The sequence below is a fragment of the Musca domestica genome, unplaced genomic scaffold (genome assembly GCF_030504385.1).
Source record: "Musca domestica strain aabys unplaced genomic scaffold, Musca_domestica.polishedcontigs.V.1.1 37, whole genome shotgun sequence".
Taxonomy (NCBI): domain Eukaryota; kingdom Metazoa; phylum Arthropoda; class Insecta; order Diptera; family Muscidae; genus Musca; species Musca domestica.
The window spans coordinates 1,417,889-1,440,118 of record NW_026712321.1 but is presented as its reverse complement, the minus strand read 5'-3'; the positions used below and the strand labels follow the sequence as shown (position 1 = coordinate 1,440,118).

General features: G+C 37.1%; 1 protein-coding gene across 1 annotated transcript; it reads left to right on the top strand.

Annotated features, from left to right (window-relative positions):
* The first annotated feature begins 3,218 nt into the window (after positions 1–3,218).
* Positions 3,219–21,908, top strand: LOC101898850 (paired mesoderm homeobox protein 2B). Its single transcript, XM_059126229.1, has 3 exons — positions 3,219–4,073; positions 11,417–11,592; positions 21,656–21,908. The coding sequence occupies exons 1-3, from the start codon at positions 3,737–3,739 to the stop codon at positions 21,737–21,739; spliced, it is 597 nt and encodes a 198-aa protein (XP_058982212.1). The 5' UTR covers positions 3,219–3,736; the 3' UTR covers positions 21,740–21,908.
* The last annotated feature ends 322 nt before the right edge of the window (positions 21,909–22,230 follow it).

The window sequence follows — 22,230 nt, the reverse complement described above, 5'->3', positions numbered from 1 at the left end:
AATAGTCCAACGAATTGGTATCCGGAGATTTTGGTGGCCATCGGGCGCTGGAAATGAAGCGAGGAACCTCATTTTTAAACCATACTTGGGTGGCGCGTGATGAGTGCTATTTGCTGAGTCCTGTTGCAATGTCCAAGGTCTGTGGCAAAAATGTTTGCGTGCGCAAGGCTTTAGTACACCCTCCAGAATATTTTAGCGATAATATTCTGATGCCACGGTCGATTAATAAGAACGAAAAGCGACCATCGGCGTAGCCAGCGCTTGAGTTCTTATGGCCAACCGAATTTGCACATTTTCAGCTGACCTCTTTGGCAAGTAAACACGGTAACTTTGTTTGTTTACAAACTGCTGGACAACGAATGTATTCTCATCGGAGAAACCCAAAAATTCGGCAGTTCACCACTTTCGGCCAAGCGAAGCAACTCTTTAGCTCTTTTGAGTCTATTTTCTTTCTATTGCGGTGTAAGTTCTTGCACTTTTTGGAATTTCAATGGCTTTACCTCGAACTCATTTTTCAATATTTGCCGAATGGAGTATTGCGATATGTTCAGCTCACGAGCCATTTTTCGACTAACGCGACGCGGGTTTCTTATTTACTTTTCGAACCATTTCTGCTGATGTTGCTGTTTTCTTCCGTTCACTTCTTTGACGCCGGGCTACGCCGCCAGTATCACGGTAACGAGCGATGGTGCGAGACACAAAAGATTTATTCACATTTAAATGCTAGAGCGCTGCTCTAACGATAACCACTAGTGGTTTTCCAGCCAAATATAAAGAAATTACACCATCACGCTTGAATTCCATCACGAATAACTTTTTTTCTGGAAAATACTCACCAAAATGCCTTTGTATGCTTGTAAACAATATAATGAGCTGTCACTGGAATAATTTTAACAGCTATCGGACAAGTGGCTTGGAAATGACAGCAGTCTGAAGTTGGTTGCAGTTTTTTCATCTCACTCTGTATATGTAAAAGAACATTTCGTCTGTTAGAGACTTTAGATTATATTCTTCACCGACAGAGGGTATGCAAGGCGTGAGAATGACAAAATATTTCTTTGGAAATTAAAGTAAATTACTTGCCAGTCATACGTCTATATCTAAGGAAGAACTAAAAAAATATAAAATTGATAATGAATAAAAAATATAATCGTATGATGGCATGACAATACCTTTGTAATTGTACCAAGGTTGACTCATGCTCGGTTCCAGAACTGCATGAATGCAAAAAAAAATGTTTACTACTACAGCTTAAGATGGAAATACATAAAGCGCTTATGTAACTGGCTTAAGTCATCGGCTGGTTTCTTGGGAAATGAACGAATCAAGCTTGTGCAAAAATCGAACTAAGTCAACCTAAAACTCCTTTGCTCCTCTACGAAGAAGCCAGCCGATGACTTAAAGGCGTAAGTACATAAAAAGCTTGATGAGTCATGGCTAGGCATATTTTGTGACATTTCATAAAGGAATTACAGAGCCGCACAAAAATCCTGCCGTCGTTTTCCATTATAATTTGACATTAATATGCCTAGCAATGACTTACAGCTTTTTATGTACTTGCATCCATGGTACAATAAAAAGGTAAGGTAGAGCTACCATCTGATTACAATTTTTTTCGGAGTGTATCCGACTTCTGCCAATTTTGTGTATGTATTGATTGTTTTGAAAAAAAAAAAACAAAATATTTTCAAAATCAATGATTGGAAGAAACGTAGGTTGTGGGTTGTGTTATTTTCAAAATCAATGATTGGAAGAAACGTAGGTTGTGGGTTGTGCGCTTTGAAAATATTAACCAGTTTAGCCATCGAATTGAAAGATTGAACACTCTGGATCATATTTTTGAAAAAAAAAATCAGGCACTTCATTAATCTTTCGCATTGTTTAAGTCATTTTAGAAATGAGGAAAAAATGTGAAATAAATGAAAATTCATAATTTTGACTAATTCTGACAGGAAGCGGGCATAACACCTCAGAGTTGTATTTCTCTAGTTTTACGAAGCTGTTCTACGGACTTATTGTACCATGCTGGCACCTGTCAAGCCAGTCAAATAAAGCTGGGAATACATAAAGCGCTTATCTGGCTGGCTTAAGTCATCGGCTGGCTTCTTCGGAAATGAACAAAGGAGCCTAGGGCCAAAATCGAACTAAGTCAACCTAAAGCTCCTTTGTTCATCTACGAAGAAGCCAGCCGATGACTTAAGCCAGCCAAATATGCTCTTTATGTATTTCCACCTTAAGCGCTTTATGTATTTTTTTTACCCTAAAGGTTTCTTGGGAAATGAACAAAGGAGCCTAGGGCAAAAATCGAACTAAGTCAACCTGAAACTCCTTTGAAGCCAGCCGATGTCTTAAGCCAGCCAAATAAGCGGAATACATAAAGCGCTTATCTGGCTGGCTTCTTCGGAAATGAACAAAGGAGACTAGGGCCAAAATCGAACTAAATCAACCTAAAACTCATTTATTCATCTACGAAGAAGCCAGCTGATGACTTAAGGGTGGATATACATACAGCGCATATTTGGCTGGCTTATTCGTAGATGAATAAAGGAGTTTTAGGTTGATTTAGTTCGATTTAGGCCCTAGGCTCCTTTGTTCATTTCCGAAAAAGCCAGCCAGATAAGCGCTTTATGTATTCCCACCTTAAGCCAGCCAAATAAGCGCCTTATGTATTCCCATCTTTATTATTCCGCTATGATCTCGGAATCTATTTTAAAGTTAGTAGATTCTTGCAGGTTGTGGAGCAGAGCACATACTTCCCATTGCATCTAACATCCTTCACCATCTACGGTAGCGACCCAATAATTGGCACAACCCAAAAATCATAAAAATCTCCATAAGGAAATCTGTTTACCCTACCGACGATTGCTCAATCTATTTAGTTCACGAAGCGTTACGATTTCATGGACACACACAAAACAGAATATAATGTGTCGGACAATGGATAATGGGTTCTGGAAATCCGCTTGAGGGTTGTAACTGTTAAATGAACATGAAATGACAATGCTTGACCACTTTACATTAGCCACGCTTCCCCCCTTGGGTAATGTGTCACACCACAGTGCCTGGAAATTGAAGTGGTTGTAAGCATCCGGGCATGCTTGACACAATTATTGTAGTGCCGTCACAAGGGAAATGTTAGTGTTGTTGTTGTTGCTATTGTTTTTCCACCCCTATTTTTATTTTGGTAACGCCTTTTGTGAAATTTGCTACTGTTGCTGGTTCATCTGTTTTGTGGCTGGTGTGCTTGTTCGCTGGCTGTATGGCTGGCTGGCTGACTGATGCTTTAATGGCCTTTTTCCCAGCCATGCCGCACCATACGCATCACAGCTTTGAGTGAGTGAGTGTGTGTGCTGGTGTTGTGAGAGTTTGTGTCGTTAACGTTTTCGAGTAGTTGTTTTGTCGATTTACACAAACGACCGACCAAGTAGTGCTGCCAGTGGTACTCTGCTCCTCAAAAATTCACAGACCGTAATATGAGTATTAATTGCAAGGTTTTTTCATTTGGTAAAGAAGTGGTGCTGCTGCTACGAATAATAAAATTGTTTTGGAAAATTAACTCGATAACAACGACAAGGAATATTGAAATAGGCAAATCAATTGGCATCAACGGACATCAATTATTGTTGTTTTTATTGTTATTGGTGTGATAATCTCTAATTAAAAAAAATATAAAAATAAAAAGAAGTAAAGAATAGAGAGAAAAATAATCAAATCAAAAAGCAAATTTTCCCAAATTATGGAATATACATCCCTCAAGAATTTCGTGCTCACGGAAAATCTCAAAGATACCGCCAAGACATTCTATCACCATCACAGCAATGTTATCGGTCGCGACATATTATCCAGTTACGATTTGGTTATGGATCATTTCAAAAATTGTCACAGCCATGCCGCCGCCGCGAATGCGGCAGCCGCTGCCGCCATGACCATACCGCCCGTGATATATGAAAACCAGGATGAATCGGATATTTATTTCAATTATAATCCAGCAACGCTCAATTCCTCATCGTCGCCGCCTTCCTCCGCATCATCGTCGGCCGCCATTGTTGGCAGTATAAATAATCAATTTTCAGGTAATTCAAATTTATTTTTATTACTTCCACAGGGAGTAGTAGGCAGACAGACAATTGCTTCTGTGGGAGTGGGTGGGGTGACTGTTGATCACTTAATTGTCCGACTGGATGTGAATAATGGCTTACAGACGGGTTTTGTTTAATAAACTGCAGGCGGGGGTTGAATTTGTTATTTTTAGGACGTCTGTAGTGGAATTCTGTAGCTCATTTTCTGAGTTACCGAAAAAAATCGGTAAAATTCAAATGCTTATAATTTCTTTAATTAACGAAAATGTTTGGTAAGCTACCGACCTACCGATCGATACCAATGTTGTCAAGTTTTATTTGTTTTTTATAACAAAATTTTGTATCTGAAAGTTACCGATTTTTGTCGGTAACTCAAAAAATGAGCTAGAGAATCCCACCACTGGTCTCTAAAACAGGATTTATTTTTAAACACTTTTTGGGAAATAACACAGCAAGGAACAAAGGGTCCTAGGCTAGAAATTAAACTGCAATACCCTGGAGCTAACAACCCAAGGCATCGAAAATTGGCGCCCAAATAATGCGTTTAATTTCTTTTTGACAGAAAGGAACTGACAATGTTTCAATTCAAGAAAACTACTTTTGACAATAAAACTTGGTAAAAAATTTGAACTTACCGGAAAACCCTATATAGGCCTTGGTGTAGACAGAAAGGTAGGCGCACATAGGCTGTTCCAGAACCTGCAAGATTCTTGCAGATTCTTTCTTGAATTGAAACATTGTCAGTTCCTTTCTGTCAAAAATAAACAAAAACCCATTATTTGGGCGCCATAGTTCGATGCCTTGAGTTGTTAGCTCCAGGCTATTGCAGTTTAATTTCTAGCCTAGTTTTGCATTTTTTTTTTTCGATATCATAAAGGGAAAATCGGTTATCATAGTAAAAACTTTTACATTCTTGTCGTTCTGGAACAGACCAATACATTTAGCCGTCTGAAATTATATTTGTTTGATAAATACTCTGTTCCAGAATTGCGAGAATATAAAACTGTTTACTACGATAACCGATTTTTCCTTTATGATACCGAAAAAAACAAAACTCCGAGATTCTTGCAGGTTCCGGAACAGCCCTTTAGCCGTCGAAAATTAAATTTGTTTGTTAAATACTCCGCTCCAGAATTGCAAGAATGTAAAACTTTTTACTTCGATAACCGATTTTCCCTTTGCGATATAGAAAAAATTTCAAAAATAGTAGATTCTTGCAGGTTCTGGAATAAGTTAAAAAGCATGCCACAATGACTAAAGGTGAGCGTACATAAAAGGCTTTTTTACCGGCTTAAATCGTCGGCGGGCTTCTTTGGAAAAGAACAAAGGAGCGTGGGGCCAAAATCGAACTAAGGCAACCTGAAAATCATATGTTCAAATACCTAAAATGGTAAAGACTAGACAAAATGCATTCTGAGCAAATGGTTTGTGTCTATACTATACAGATAACAGTTCATGACAGGACCATGTTAACATAAAAAACACATTTATAGAAAAAAAATGAGAAACAAAAGTTTGAAAAATCCAAAAATTGAGTTTCAAAATTCTATTCCATAGACTTTTCAAATTAATTGCATATTGCCTAAGCAGTTTAAATCGCATAACATTGCTAACTGTGTTGTTACGATATCATAACAACAGAGGTATTTTTACAGGGTTGCCATATCTCGACTCTGTCTTGTCCCATCTTTATACTTAAAAAAGCGTTTTATGTATTCTCACCTCAAGACATAGCCCACACTGGGCTATGTGCGTTCTACTTATTTTTGACTGAAAGGAATTGACAATTTTTATTTTTTTAAAAATCTACTTCTTAGCCTACATAAGATCGGACAAGGAGACTTTGGATAACAATTTGACAATAAAGTTTTTGACTTTTTTAAATTTCCAATCACAATTATGTTTTGACAGCAAATTTGGATAGACTTAAGGTGAGAGTACATAAACGGCCAAACTCGAACTAAGTCAACCTAAAACTCCTTAGGTCCTCTACGAAGAAGCCAGTCAAAAAAGCGTCTTATGTATTCTCACCTTCACAATTTAGCCACCTGAAATTCAATTTGATTGGTAAAAGCATGGTACAGTTACCAAGTTAATCCCAATGGTACAATAAGGAGCTTCGTAAAACTACAGAAATACTGCCCTGAGGCTATGCCCGATTCCTGTCAAATTTGTATGCAACAAGTTGTTTACATTTACTAAGTATTTTTCCTCATTTTAAAATCTGTTAAACAGCGCGAAAAGTGAATGAAATGCCTGGATCTTCTTTTTAAAAAATATGATCTAATAAGTTCTATCTTTCAATTCCATGGCAAAACTGGCGAATAGCTTTAATTCGCGTCTCCCAATTTATGCGTCTTCCAATCATTGATTTTGAAAATATTTTGTTTTTATTTTTGCAAAGCAATCAATACATACACAAAATTGGCAGAAGTCGGGCACACTTAAAAAAAAAAATTGTAATCAGCTGGTAGCTCTATCTTACCTCTTTGTTGTACCATGGTAATCCCATGCAACCGCACGATTACAGTATTTTTATTTGACGTCCCTTCATCCTTCTTCAGAGCGTAAGACTCTCAAGAATTTTACATTTATTTCCGACCAAATATTTTGATATTTTAAATGCTTTTAGAGGGTATGCAATTCAAGGAAGTCTGTAATCTAAAACAGAAAACTAAATAATTAGCCTCATAAGTAATGTGAGACTTGATTATGGAATGATCGAACTTTGCAGCTAGAGCAAGCATGAAAATCGACAATATCGAGCCTTATTTTGCTAAAAGATTGCCATCCTCCACTTCAGTCGAATTGACATTAAATTCATTGCAGGAAATTATTAGAGTAAGCTTTTGTTTTAGCAGGCAACATTTTCCAACTAGTTTTTTCGAGTGTTTATCGTTCAAAATAAAACATAATTCGAGGACTATACATGAAGTAACCCAATATTATATATTTAAGCTCAAGTAAATTAAAATAAAATTCGTCTTCTAAGAATATGGAACAGTAAATAGTTTTTACGAAAATAATAAGACACGAAGACGGGGACCTGCACAGACAATTTTCTGACATAGGCTGTAGAACTTCAAATACTAAATTTGAAACGATTCCGGATAATAATGTTGCTAAAATCATCAAAATACCGAATATCGGGAGGTACTGCTATTTGCTGGCTATACGAAGACGTTACCTGCACAGACAATTTTCTGTCATAGGCCGTACTATCCATTACGAATTTTAAATAACAAATTTAAAACATTTCCGGTGAATAATGTCGCTTAAATCACCAAGACACCGAAAAAAGGAGGTACCATTATATGGGGGCTATACCAAAACGTGGACCTAAACATGCAATGTTTCGCCAAAGGAGCTAGAGCCCATTATGACCTACAACTACCAATTTTCAGAGAAATTCGTGAAAAAATGTGTCAAAAATCATCAAAATACCGAATATCGAGAGGTACCGTTATATGGGGACTATACCAAAACGTGGACCTATACATACAAAATTTACTGCCTTCGAAAAGTGCCAAACCGCGGGGAAACCAAATGGTCCCATATACATGGGATAGTAAAATTCAACTCTGATCTCAAGAGAGTGTGATTTGTATAAACGTCAGATAAATGGTCACGCCTCTCATGGGCAACTCAAAATAGTGATTTTATAAATGAAAAGTGTAGATGTTGTTAATAGATTTGTTTCTTCTTCCGACGGCTCATACTCTATGGTTGATAGTTTTGTTCGAGATTCCCATCCAAGCTGATTATTACGTCGAGGCAATTGAATCCGTATTGTTTTTAAGTGCTTTTCTTATATCGTTATTCGGTGTTTTGTTCAAGTCGTAATCAAATATTTTGTTGAATTTCAAAGAATATCAAAAAAATTCGCCCATCAATTATAATAATTTATAATAATTTTAATTTTTATCGAAACGAATGTAAAACTTACTTCTACTATAACCACGTTTCCTTTATAATATCGAAAAAATACAAGACTAGTAGATTCTTGCAGGTTCTGGAACAGGAAAATTAATAGCATTTTCTGTTTTTCAAAAATCCTACAAAGCTACGAAAACATGTATTTGAATGTAAAATACAACGCAATTTGTCTTATGTAAACTTCAGCCGCTCCGAACACAAAAAACTTGTAAACCTTTCAGACAAAATTAACAGATCACACACAAATATGCAATTCTCTTTTACTATTTTATATAAGGTGAATTTGGCAGAGTTAAAAATAGTGGCATGGTTTCCAGCTTCTGATTGGCTGAAATTATGGTATTGAAGGATTTGTATCTTATTTTGACATTTTTGCCTTTGCATTTTTGCGAAGGCAGCATTTCTCTCTTTTACTATTTTTACTGAGAGCTTTTACCATTTTTACTATTAGTGCGAGAACACAACATAGAGTTTACCAAACTTGACATTTGAATTACGCTGTTTGCTATCAAAATAACAAATCACGATTGAAAACAATATTATGCTGAGTTCATATGGCACGTGATTCGCTCTCTATTCGTTGTTCGACCATTATTTATGAAATATCTACTTGATTCTCCACACAAAAATTTTCTGAGTGAACAAAGATTTTTGTTCTTTGCTCCATTCAAATCACTCTCAGAAAATAAATTATGACATTTCAAAATAGAAAAATTTAATGAAATTTTAAAATTTTTCAGGAAGACTGAAAACTATGAATGAAAGATATAATGTTGAATGGCGTATGTGCATTCAAACGAAAGTACATTTTGTTTTCTCTCTCATCCGAGGTACGCTTTTTTGTCAACGAGTTGGAATTTCGACAGAAAACTGTAAATAAAAGTAGCAATATTTTCAAAATTTTGGTCCAACCGAATTTGAAAATAGAAAAATACGTGTTAAATGTAACAAGTAAAAAAGCTGTAAGTTCGGCCGGGCCGAACTTTGAATACCCTCCACCATTTGGTACAAATTTAACAATTTTCAAAAAAATAAAATCCGTAGAAAATTCTATTAAAATCTTAAAAATACCGAATGTAGCAGTTTTCTGTCATAGGCTTTAGTATCCATTACGAACTTCCAATACCAAAATTGAAAATATTCCGGTAAATAATGTCGCTAAAATCATCAAAATACCGAATATCGGGGGTACCGTTATATGGGGGCTATACGAAGACGTGGACCTACATGGCCCCTTTTCTGTTTTATGCTGTAGTATCTATTACGAACTTTAAGTACCAAATTTGAAACGATTCCGGTAAATAATGTCGCTAAAATCATCAAAATACCGAATATCGGGAGGTACCGTTATATGGGGGCCATACGAAAACGTGGCCCATTTTCTGTCTTAAGCCGTAGTATCTATTACGAACTTTAAATATTAATTTTGAAACAATTCCGGTAAATAATGTCGCTAAAATCATCAAAATACCGCATATCGGGAGGTACCGTTAGATAGGGGCTATACGAAGACTTGGACCTACATGGCCCATTTTCAATACCAAAAGTCCTGCAGACATAATACACATTTGAGTATAGTTTTATCAACCTACTTCATTTCGTTCGGAAGCTAGAGTGATTTCCACAGACGGAAATCGCTAAATCGACATAGAATTTTATGCTGATCTCAAATATATTTTGTGGTATCTAAAATGTATATTTCGAGGTGTTACAAACGGAATGAAAAACTTAATATACCCTCCATACTATGGTGGAGGGTATAAAAAGAGCCGCACTCGAATCCTGCCGTCGTTTCCCCTTATAATTTGACATTGATATGCCTTGTCATGATGCCAAGCTGCTTATGTACCCTCACCTTTAAGGTGAGAATCCATAAAATGCTTTTTTAACTGGCTTAAATCATTGGCTGGCCTCTTTGAAAAAAAAAAAACAAATTAGCGTAGGGCCAAAATCGAACTAAGTCAACCTAGAACTTCTTTGTTCCTGCCAGTCAAAAAAAGCGATTTATGTATTCTCACATTTAGATCTTTGTTTTCCAAAGAGCATTAAAAAAACATAAAAGTTTTGGTTCATGATTAGCCACAAATCGATCGATTACGAAAAAATATGTTTTATTATCCTTCCAAAATCCAACAGTAACTTTTATGTTAGCCCTCGTATATTTATTAGAAATCTATGTGTGTCTCAATGTTTCTGTTTTTATGTACATTGGTCCTTGGTTGTAAGATTAATCAACGAAAACCAACCAGCCGACCAACCCCTCTAATTTTCTGCCTGTTTCTTGATTGCATAGATGGCATGGGCACGGGGAACAGGCTCAGGCAGGCAGTAATTGTAATGCAAACAAACAAACAAACATGAAAAGGGAAATGGCAAATAAAAACAATTTAATGAATCGTGTTAGCCACTGTGTGTGTGTGGTGTGGTACGACGGTGGTAGTCGTGCTGATAGAGATGTCAGACGAGAGAAACGATAGATAGATGGTGGTATTGGTATTGATAATCTTCTCGATGTTGTTGTTGTTGTTCTTGTTTGCTGCTGTTGATTATGTTTATTTGGTAATGTCCTTTGGTATGTTTATTATCAATTCTCACAACATAATAATAATAACAGCAACAACATCTTGTTTATGGAAATGTGGGATTGAGGGGGAGGAGAAAAGTTTGGCTTTGGTGAGTGCGAGAGAGAGGGAGATAGAAACCAGCAGCAGCCTTTAACCCTCCCCCACAACAACGGCAAATTGAAGTGTTAAAATTAAGTGTAACTAAAACACCATTAAATAAGCATGGAATTACACGTTATAAACCCATTGAATGTTGGGCGCCATCCCTCACCATTGGCTTTTTTCTTTATTTTTTTTTGGCGTACAGACAAAATAATTTATGAATTATGAACATTTTGTTCATTAACAACAACGACGGCAGCAGCACAAAAAATAGCAACAACAGAATATAAAAAATGAAATCTCTTAACTTCCGAACAATTAAATTCACCCATATCAATAGAGGGGGGACATTTGTAAGACAGACAGATGTCTGTTGGATGGCAGGAAAACACTCACACACACAAAAAAGCGATGCGTCAAAAGTCATGTTCTAAAAATAAAGGCAACGACCACCAAACAGGACCATAAAAAGTAAATAAATAAGTTTTACACACACACACAAAATAAAATGAATGTGTGGAACAAATAGCACGAATGTGTGTGTCTTCCTTCTAGCCTTTGTAGCCGAGAATAGCAAACGAATTATAAATTAATGAATACAATTATGAAAATTGCCAAAGAAATATTTATTTTTTTGGTAGGAGTTGAGTGTCAGGATTTTCGGTTTTTACTCTGATTTTATTTTTGACATTTATGTAATATTCTCACTCTCTCTCTCTCTCCCACTCTTTTTAGATTTAAAAGCCGATGCCTATCAAAGTGATCGACAGAAACAACGTCGAATGCGTACCACATTTAGTTCGGCCCAAATCAAAGAACTAGAGAAAATATTCCAAGAGACTCACTATCCCGACATATACACCCGTGAAGAAATTGCAACAAAAATCGATCTAACCGAAGCTAGGGTACAGGTAAGTTCTAAGGCCAGGAAGGAAAAATAAAACGAACAAGAAACATAAAAAGGAATTGTTTTTTTGCTCGATTTTGTACTTCTGATTTAAGGTGGAAATGCATAAAGCGCTTATTTTTTCCGGAACGAATCAACCCTACACTTAATCAATCTGCAGCCTAAATTACATCCCATAAGCTAAAGTAGGGAATACATAAAGCGCTTCTCTGACTGGCTTAAGTCATTGGCTGGCTTCTTCGTAGAGGAAAAAAGGAGTTTTAGGTTAACCTAGTTCGATTTTGGCCCTAGGCTCCTTTGTTCATTTCGAAGAAGCCAGCCGATGACTTAAGCCAGCCGGAGAAGCGCTTTATGTATTCCCACCTTTAGATTATGGAATGTGATTTAGGCTGCAGATTGATCAGGAGTAGGGTTGATTCGTTCCGGAAAAAATACTACGTGAAAGGAACAATCTGAACTATATTAAAGACATATAATATAATAAGATGGGACATTACATTGTTACTTTTCTTCAATAGATGACGTTGGTAGTGGAAAATATGTTATGTCATGATATCGTGACATACCATTATGTTATAATTTAACAGAGCTGTCACATTTTAAGATTTGTTGTTGATTTTTATCGATTCAATGTACAAGGAAATGCTCTGGAATAGATTTTTGAGAGCATGTCTATCATATCTGATATTTTTTCCGAGTATTTCCGCCATATTTCGGCGATATCGAAATAACATATTTTTCTAAAATTTCCAATGCATTTCTGTTATGTGGCCTGCCATCTATTACCTGATAGAAAAAGTAAAGCCCATATGCATTTTGTCCAGTCTTTTGACTATATCCAGCTCTTTCGGTCATCTAGTTCCTTTAGTTCATTTAATTGATCTTGTTCTTTTTGATCCTCTTGCCCTACTTTTAACTTTAGTTTTAGGTTGTCTTAGTTCGATTATGGCCTTACGTTCCTTTGTTCTTTTTCCGAAGAAGACAGCCGATAACTTAAGCCAGTCAAAAAAGCGTTTTAAGTATTCTCACCTTTACTCTCCATTATCATCTTTGAAGGACGTTTTGTTTCCAGTAAAGAAATCTTACTTATCTACCAAATTAAAATAAAAAAACTACATATTCAACTACATAAGCCTACAAACCATGGTAACATTACGAAGTAAATGTCATCATGGCCTATATAAAATCGGCCAGTAAGCCCATCTGACTACTAAGTTTGCTGTCAAAATACATATTTTGATTTGAAATTCAAAGAGCGTCAAATAGCAGTCAACCACTATGTTTATTGTCAGATTGTTGTCAAAAGAAATCTTCTTGGCCGTCCTTATATAACCCTTGTCCGTGCGTCCGTCCGTGGAAATCACACTACCTTCCGAACGAATTGTAGTAGGTTGATAAAATTTTACTCAAATGTGTGTTTGGTCTGCAGGACTTTTGGTTTTGAAAATGGGTTATATAGGTTCACGTTTAGGTATAGCCCCCATATAATTGTACCTCCCTATAATCGCTATTTTGATTTTTTTAGCGATATTGTTCACTGGAATTGTTTCAAATTTCGTTATGATAGTTTGTAATGGGTACTACAGCCTGTGACAGAAAATTGGATATGCAGGTCCACGTCTTCTTGTAGCCACCATATAACAGTACCTCCCGATATTGGGTATTTTGATGATTTTAGAAAAATTATTCACCGGAATTGTTTAATATTTTGTGTTTGACTTTCCTAATAGGTACTACAGACTATGACAGAAAATTGTAAATGCAGGTCCAGGTCTTCGTATGGCCCCCATACATCGGTACCTCTCTATATTCCGTACTTTGTTGATTTCAGCAACATTATTCACCGCAATTGTTTTATATTTCGTATTTGCAAATCGTACCGGGCTCTACAGCCTGTGACAGAAAATTGGCTATGCAGGCCCACATCTTGGTATAGCCCCATATAGCGGTACCTCCCTATTTTAGGTATTTTGATGGTTTTAGCGACACCATTCATTGGAATTCTTTCAAATTTGGTATTTGAAGTTCGTAATGGATACTTCAGCCTATGACAGAAAATTGTCTATGCAGGTCCAGGTCTTTGTACAGCCCCAAAATATCGGTACCTCCCGATATTCGATATTTTAATGATTTTAGCAACTTTAGTAACAGGAATTGTTTCAACTTTCATATTTGAAGTTCCTAATGAGAACTACAGCCTGTGACAGAAAATTGTCTGAGCAGGTTTTCGTATAGCCCCAAAATATCGGTACTTCCCTATATTCGGTATTTTGATGATTTTAGTTACATTATTCACCGGAATTGTTAAAATTGAAATGAGTTTACTTCTATTTATATATAGCATGCCTATGAATATATGTTTTTATTGCAAAGCATTTTTCACATCAACGAACGATTAAGTTACAAGGAACGGTGAAATGAAAAGGGGCGATTGAACTTGAAGGAACCACAGAGCAGAAAGGAACTAGTTCCTCTTTTAGTGAAAGGAACGAGAAAGAAAGCTTGAAGTCTTCGCATGGCATATTTTGTGACATATCATAAAGGGATGCCAGAATGCTGAATCGTGAATCCTGCTTTTGTGTTTCTTTACAATTTATCATAATTATGCCTAGCCATGATGCCAAGCTGCTTTTGTACCCACACTTTTACTAAGGAAATTTACTCATCACAAATTATAAAAATTTTCGAGTTATCAAACAAACCTATTTTTGTACAACAGGGGATAAGCTTAGGGTAAGTCCCATGGTAGAAGAATACAGGTAGATTCATCAACACTTGGAAAAATTGATATGTCAAAAAATTTTTAAATGTTTTGACAAAAATAAGTAGGTTTGTACAGGGTTGTCCATATTCGACGGACCCATCTGGCAACGCCATAACTTTTGACAGAGATGTCACATCGCTTAATGACATACCGCGTTTGAAGCGTCAGTCCAAGCAGATTTTTACCATGAACCACTACACGGCACGCGTAGTGGTGAAAACTCAACGTGATTTTTAAACATTAAAAAATGTGAGAAGTGCGCCTTCTAAGAACACCATTAAACGTTTATACGAAAAATTTTCGACTGGTAAGGCTCTTTCTAATCCGAAGAGGCCATATAAAAGTCGACCAAGGCGATCGGCCGAGAATATCGCTGCCGTACGAGCCAGTGTTGAGAGGTCCCCAAGAACATCCCAAAAACGCTGTTCTCAGCAGTTGGGCATGGCTCGGTCCACTTTACAACGGATTATTCGCATTGATTTGCATTCAAAATTCAATTGACGCAAAGAATGTTGCCTGTGGACAAGCCTTGTCGATTGGAATGGACCCAAAGAGTCATGGGTCCGTCGAATATGGGCAACCCGTATATATCAATTATTGTCATTTTTTGAAAGGCCGCCAAAACTCCTGCCGTTAACACTTGATGGTTGTGTTGGTCTGTGATTAGCTTTGCCATGCCAATATTGTCCACAAATACAAGTTTTTTTTTGCCACGGGGAAGTATTCGAACTTTTATTAGGACGGCGTCATAGGAACTGCAACTCCGTAAATGCTGCCGTCGGCATTTGAGTTGCATTAAAAATGTTGACCTTTTCCAATGGGATGGGTTAGTCTGTGTTGTGCTAAGCGACTTCTGGCTTAATACAAGCAATTGCTGACTGGCCAGAACCCCAACGTAAGAACTGCAACGGGTTAATTCCTCATTACGCAAAAAAAGTTCAGCCGTCAGCATTTAGACTGCATATAAAAGGTGGTCATTTTTTATGAGATCGGTTGGTCTGTGATTAGTTATGCGATGTCAGTATTACCATGGTAAAAGAATACAGGTAGATGCATCAACGCTTGGGAACATTGATGTGTCAACAATTGTTAAATGTTTTTTCAAAAAAAGAAAATAATATATTTAAATGTTTTCTTATACGACGCCAATAGGAGGTTGTTGAATATGAAGTGTCCCAGCAACTTTGTCGATGCGACTACCTATATTCTTCTACCAAGAGTATTACGCAATGAAGAGACATTTGGACTTTCCAGAATGCCAGCGCGGGAAATGCAACAGGGTGATTCCTTAGAACTCTATCAGAAGATGTGTTTTTTTACATATGTAATGTCAAATTTTCCATATGTAGAGTTGCACACATCGTGTGATACATGGACAAATTTTCAGTCGTAAAATACTGAGTAAAGTACATACGCACTTTTTCGACCACAGCGAGCCCTATTTTAATCGGGAAAAATAAAATATTAAAAATATAAACGTATTTTGACAGCATTTCAAACCCAATCGTAGTTGTTTTTTACACTGACACATGGACGACCAAATATAAATGCAGCTCTGTCTGTCTTTTGCTGATTTCTATCTTCACCTTAAGGAAGCTTCGAAGAAATGCATATGTTTTATATGTTTTTGTTTCACTTACCCCACCCGGAATCTGTGGTTTTACATTCTGAACCCTTCAAACTCTCCTTCTTTTGTTAATTTTTTTAAAGGTATAATCGTTATTTTCCAAAAAAAAAAATATTCAAATGTCAAATAAGTTTATATCCATAAACCATTATCAATATGAAATATTTACATACAAATGTATGTATGTATGTGCATACATACATTTCTATGTGTCTGAAAATGCGTACATACGTACATACATTTAACACATCTTCCAAATCCTTGGTAATCATTTATTCCTTTTGATTTTTCTGCTCGCATTTTTTTCTCTCGATTGAAACATCAAACAAGCGCTTTAAACATGGCATGGCATTTGAACATTTTGATATTTTGACGAACGAGTGAACGAACATACCGCACTCGAACGCAGGCAAAGAAGGGTGGTTGAGGTGTTATTTTTATTAGCATATTTAATTAATTTGAAACTGGGTATGGATTTACACATTTATTGACAAATGTAGACAATCGGTAAATAACAAAATATTTTGCGGGATAAATAGATGGAGGGGCGGTGTGGTTTTAGGGTGAGGGACAAGCTACTGGAGAGTTTAGCCGTTATATGTTTAAATTATGGAATTGCAAAAATTAGAATAATTATTTAAGGTATTTAAAAAAAGTGTCTCTTAACAGAAGATCTTTTATAGTATGGTGAATGCTCTGTGTGGTGAAACATGGCTTGGTACTTTCCAACCTCCTAAAAGAAAGCGGAATTTTCAGACTGCATCAGTCGTTTTTCTCTAGACTGGCCAAGGGAGAATATACGTTTTGTTGTAAGCTTTGTTGTTTGTGTAAAAATAAAAAACAAAAATTATAGAGGGGTATTGCTCATAAAGTGGCGCCCAATTGTTATTATTTTATATCCCAAATTTAAAATTATAATGTATCAATCGGTTTTTGGAAATAGCATCAACTTTTAGAATAATAAGAAATAAGTTCGAATTGGTCACCTTTGGCACAAATTATAGCCTTCAAACGGCCAATGAAAACATCACACACTGCCCCAATGTTGCTTTGCGGCATTTTGGCCCATTTACGGCGGAGCGCTCGCTTAAGGTGATCGACACTTTGGTATTTTTTAGTGCCAACCTCGCTTTCCAAAATACTCCAGACACAAGAGTCCAACGGATTGGTATCTGGAGATTTTGGTAGCCATTCTGCGTCGGAAATGAAGCGAGTACCTTATTTTGTAACCATTCTTTCTCTTTCTGTGCCGTAAATTATTTTCTTTGAAAATGTTGACATTTTGTGCGGGAGGTACCAGAAGGAGTGGACCGATGTTGCCCATCTCCGAACACGATCTAAGTTTGACAATAATATTACGATGAACCAATTTTGGATCGGAAATCGGATATTCCCTTCGAGAGTTATTGTGCGCACCATGCAGCCAGACAGACAGAAGGATGTACATCGCTAGATCGACACCAAATGACCTGGAACGGATTTGGTCCAAAGAGACCTAGGGTCTAAACCCGTAATTCGGTGAGGCACGCTTTGCCATATCAAGTGGATGAGGGTATAAAAATGGTCAATATAATATTGGCGCCCAATCGCTGCCACCTCTATTTGTATGAGAGGCGTTTACATTTTCTCTTTTCAGTGACTGAGTGGATTCCAAAGTCATGGGTAGAATTTCCAGATTTTATGTGAAATCAGAGATGGGAACCTCTTTTTTATTCAGTGAAATTTGACAAGGTAAAATTACAGAAAATGCAGGGATGGATATGGTTGTTTATTAATTGCTTCTTAATTTTACCATGTCTTCCACTACCTTTCTCTCGAAAAAAATAACAAATGTCCACTTAATTTTCAGCAAATCGACCAAATCTAATTTTTCCAAGTTACATCTAATCTCACTCAAAATATGCCTTAATTCCAAGGGCACGTGCTGGCTCGTGCCTGATGTCTGCCCATGTGGAAAATTGTACTAAATGAATTAAAAAAGCAACAATTACACCCTGGTTTCGTTAACTGCTGAGTCTCTAGGGAATTGAACATGCTTATTTTCCCTCTCATTCGTCTAAAGAATGATTGCTTCGGTCACTTTGAAGTTTTTAGAGCGAGCAGACCAATATCCGTATGTTGGGAAGTAAGCGGGTGAATATTGGTCGATTGTTGATAGCTAAGTGTTGGAGGGTTGTTTACATTTCCTATCAAATGCTTATTTTGCTTTCATAATAATTATAGCCTTGTCAAATTGGAAACAAGTCATTGCGTTTGAAATGTTGTCAGTTTTTTTTTTCTTTGTTCTGTACACATTTTTTCAAATTGCATTTTATTAAATTATTTTTAGAAGATGCCCGGCATTTACTTCCTAAGGCTGGAAATACATAAAGCGCATATTTGGTTGGCTTAAGTCATCGGCTGGCTTCTTCGGAAATGAACAAAGGAGCCTAGAGCCAAAATTGAACTAAGACAACCTAAAACTCTACGATGAACAAAGCAAAGACCTAAAATGGTAAAGACTAGACAAAATTAATTTTGAGCAAAGGGTTTGTGTCTACAATACATAGAGTAACAGTTCATGGCAGAGACATGTTAATATAAAAACCACAATTACAGAAACAGATAAAAAATAAAAATTTGAGAAATCCAACATTTTGGTTTCAAAATTCTATTTCATGGACCATTCCGAAAATTTGCACATGCCTTAGCGGTTTAAACCAGTTAACATTGGTAACTATGTTGTTATGATATCGTAACAACAGAGGTATTTTCACAGGGTTACCATATTTAGACTCTGTCTTGTCCTATCTTTACACTTCTATGTCAGTTTAGCCATCGAATTGAAAGATTGAACACTCTGGATCATATTTTTGAAATAAAATTCAGGCATTATTATTGAGTCATTTTAAAAATGAGCAAAAAATTTGAAATAAATGAAAATTTATAATTTTGACTAAATCTGACAAAAAGCGGGCATAACCTCAGAGTTGTATTTCTCTAGATTTACAAAGCTGTTCTACCTCCTTATTGTACCATGCTGGCACCTGTCAAGCCAGTCAAATAAGCGCTTTATGTATTTCCAGTCTTAAGGCGGAAGCATATTTGGCGGGCTTAAGTCATCGGCTGGCTTCTTCGTATATGAACAAAGGAGTTTTAGGTTGACCTAGTTCGATTTTGGCCCTAGGCTCCTTTGTTAATTTCCCAAGAAAGCCTGGAAGTTGGGAGATTCAGTTTCCAAATTCAGTGATTTGGGATAAATTACAGATATACAGGGTGTACAAAATACTTTGTACATACTTTTGAGTGCGATCGACCCGCTGGGAAAATGTAGCAATAAAAGATAAATGTTCTAAAATTAAATATTTCCCAACCGCCATAAAATATCACATGTGAAGAACTCGGCGATCTTGTGCGCTGACGCATACGATAATGTGTGAGATAATAAAGGTTATGACCCACACGCACAGATATCGATGCGCTCAGTAGATGCACAAGACCACTTGAATGAGATGTCAAGCAGCCCTGCAATGTTCTCCATTCAGTATTAGAATAGATAAGAACAATTGTGTGGCTGCGACTAGGTTAAGTTAGATCAGTTTCAGTAGTACGTAAGAAACATATTCCTAAAATAAAATCAGAATTGAAACTACAGCCAAACCATTCAGTTGGTTTTCTTTTCTCATTCACAGGGTGAGAAGAAAAAACTGCAACAAAGTCAAATGCCATAACTCTTACATTTTTTTTTAAATTTTTTATTGAATTAAAGTAAAAATTGTCGGAAATAGCTTCTAATTTTAGAATAAGGGTGTAAAGGGCTAAGTACATAAGAAGCATGAAGTCATGGCTAGGCATATTTTGTGACATTTCATAAAGGGATTACAGAGCCGCACTAAAATCCAGCCGTCGTTTTCCATTATAATTTGCATTAATATGTTCAAATTGGTCACCTTTGGCACAAATTATGGCCTTCAAACGGCCAATGAAACCGTCACACGCTGCCCGAATGTTGCTCTGCGGTATTTTGGCTAATTCCCGGCGAAGCGCTGGCTTGAGGTGATCGACACTTTGGTATTTTTTAGTGCCAGCCTTGCTTTCCAAAATACTCCAGACACAATAGTCCAACGGATTGGTATCCGGAGATTGTGCGCTGGAAATGAAACGAGGAACCTCATTTTGTAAACATTCTTGGGTGGCGCATGCTGAGTGCGATGGTGCTTAGTCCTGTTGGAATGTCTAAGGTCTGCGGCCAAACAGGTTTGCGTGCCCAAGGCTTTAATACACCCCCCAGAATATGACCAGTCCAGTGCTGTATGGAGCAAAAACTGGTAGTAGTTTCGACTACGAAGTCTGACCGGAGACTCTTCTGATGCCGCGGGTGTCAGGAGCCCCTACATCTATTGATCTAGCCTGACTATGCAGAGGCCCCTGTTTTGGGTGCAACGCGGTGATTGTGGGTTATACCCAAATCGCGGGTAGAGCTTCGGCTCGATTTGGTGTTGCATTCTCAACCGGGTGCTGCGACCCATACAGCAGCAGAGGTGTAAGATAGTCCTCAACCCCTTACCAAGAAGGAAGTGAAGCCCATATAGCTGATCTTGGAATTGGTACCTGCGGAATAGATCTAGAACTCTGTGGAGGGCTACCACTCTCTAAGAGAATTCAGGGTAATTCCAAAGGGGCGCTGGCCGACGCATCGTATCGCGACCCCTGTGCAATGGTGCGTCATGATTGAAGCCGTCAAGGCGATAATCAGTAAAACCCTTCGACATCACCCTCCAAAATATTTTCGCGATAATATTCGGCATTTATTCTGATGCCACGGTCGATTAATACGAGCGAACAGTGACCATCGGCTGTTATGACAGCCCCCACACCATCACCATGACCGGCGCTCGATTTCTGGTGGCCAACCGAAGGTGCACATTTTCAGCTGACCTCTTTGGCAAGTAAACACGAGCGGATCATTTTGTTTGTTTACAAACTGCTGGACAACGAATGTTTTCCGATCGGAGAAAACAAAAATCCGGCAGTTCACCACTTTCGGCCAAGCGAAGCAACTCTTTAGCTCTTTTGAGTCTAATTTTTCTTTGTGGCGGTGTAAGTTCTTGCACTTTTTGGAATATCAATGGCTTTATCCCGAGCTCATTTTTTAAATTTTTGCCGAATGGAATATTGCGATATGTTTTGCTCACGATCCATTATTCGGTCACTCCGACGCGGGTTTCGATCAAGTCGCTTCTTTACTTTTCGTACCATATCTGCTGATGTTGCTGTTCCGTCCACTTCCTTGACGTCGGGCTACACTACCAGTATCACGGTAACGAGCGATGGTACGAGACACAAAAGATTTATTCACGTTTAAATGCTGGAGTGCTCTAAGGATAGCCACTTGTGGTTTTTCAGCCAATCATGAAGAAATCGCACTATCACGCTTGAATTCCATCACGAATAACTGTTTTTCTGGAAAATTCTCACCAAAATGCTTTTGTACGCTTGTAAACAATACAATGAGCTATCACTGGAATAATGTTAACAGCTGTCGGACGAGTGGCTTTGAAATGACAGCAGTCTGAAGTTGGTTGCAGTTTTTTCATCTCGGCCTGCCGACGCAAAAAAATAAATCCTGATACTTTAAAATTGTATTCTAATTTGCCTTACTTATACTTTTCTCTCCTCTCTCTCTCTCTCTTGCAGGTCTGGTTCCAAAATCGTCGGGCCAAATTTCGAAAACAGGAACGGCATTCCATACATATCAATCGTACAACGTCTTCGTATTGAGATTACATTATACATCCAATCCTTCCTCCCACTAACATTTTACACTACTACGATATACATCATAAGGCATTACATAATATATAAGTTTACGATTTTACTGTGTTTTTGATAATTTAAGTCATAAAATACATTCATTTACAATGTATTAATAAATAATAATAATATTTAACATTGTTTTGCTGGACTTTTATTTTATTGGTTTTAGTAATGGCGCCCAATGAAAACTTTTATAGAGGAAAGAAATGTCAAATGAAAAATGTTATAAAGGAAATATTTTTCATTTCTGTTTTCATAGAACAAGAATTCAGCCCAAGGTCTTCGATTCTTGTTCTTGAAATGAAAACTTTTATAAAGACAATTTTTTTCAATTCTTATTTTCGAGTACAAGTAGTCAGCCCCTTGGAAAAAGAATTTAAGATGAGAATAATCGATAACCTAATCTAGTGAAATTGGAAAATTTACATAGAGAATTTATTGAATTCTGATTGGTG

Bases quoted from the DNA above. Each gene is read 5' to 3' on its own strand.
- LOC101898850 (XM_059126229.1), top strand. From the start codon at position 3,737: ATGGAATATACATCCCTCAAGAATTTCGTGCTCACGGAAAATCTCAAA. The intron at 4,074-11,416 runs GTAATTCAAATT...CACTCTTTTTAG, and splicing joins TATAAATAATCAATTTTCAG to ATTTAAAAGCCGATGCCTAT. The intron at 11,593-21,655 runs GTAAGTTCTAAG...TCTCTCTTGCAG, and splicing joins TAACCGAAGCTAGGGTACAG to GTCTGGTTCCAAAATCGTCG.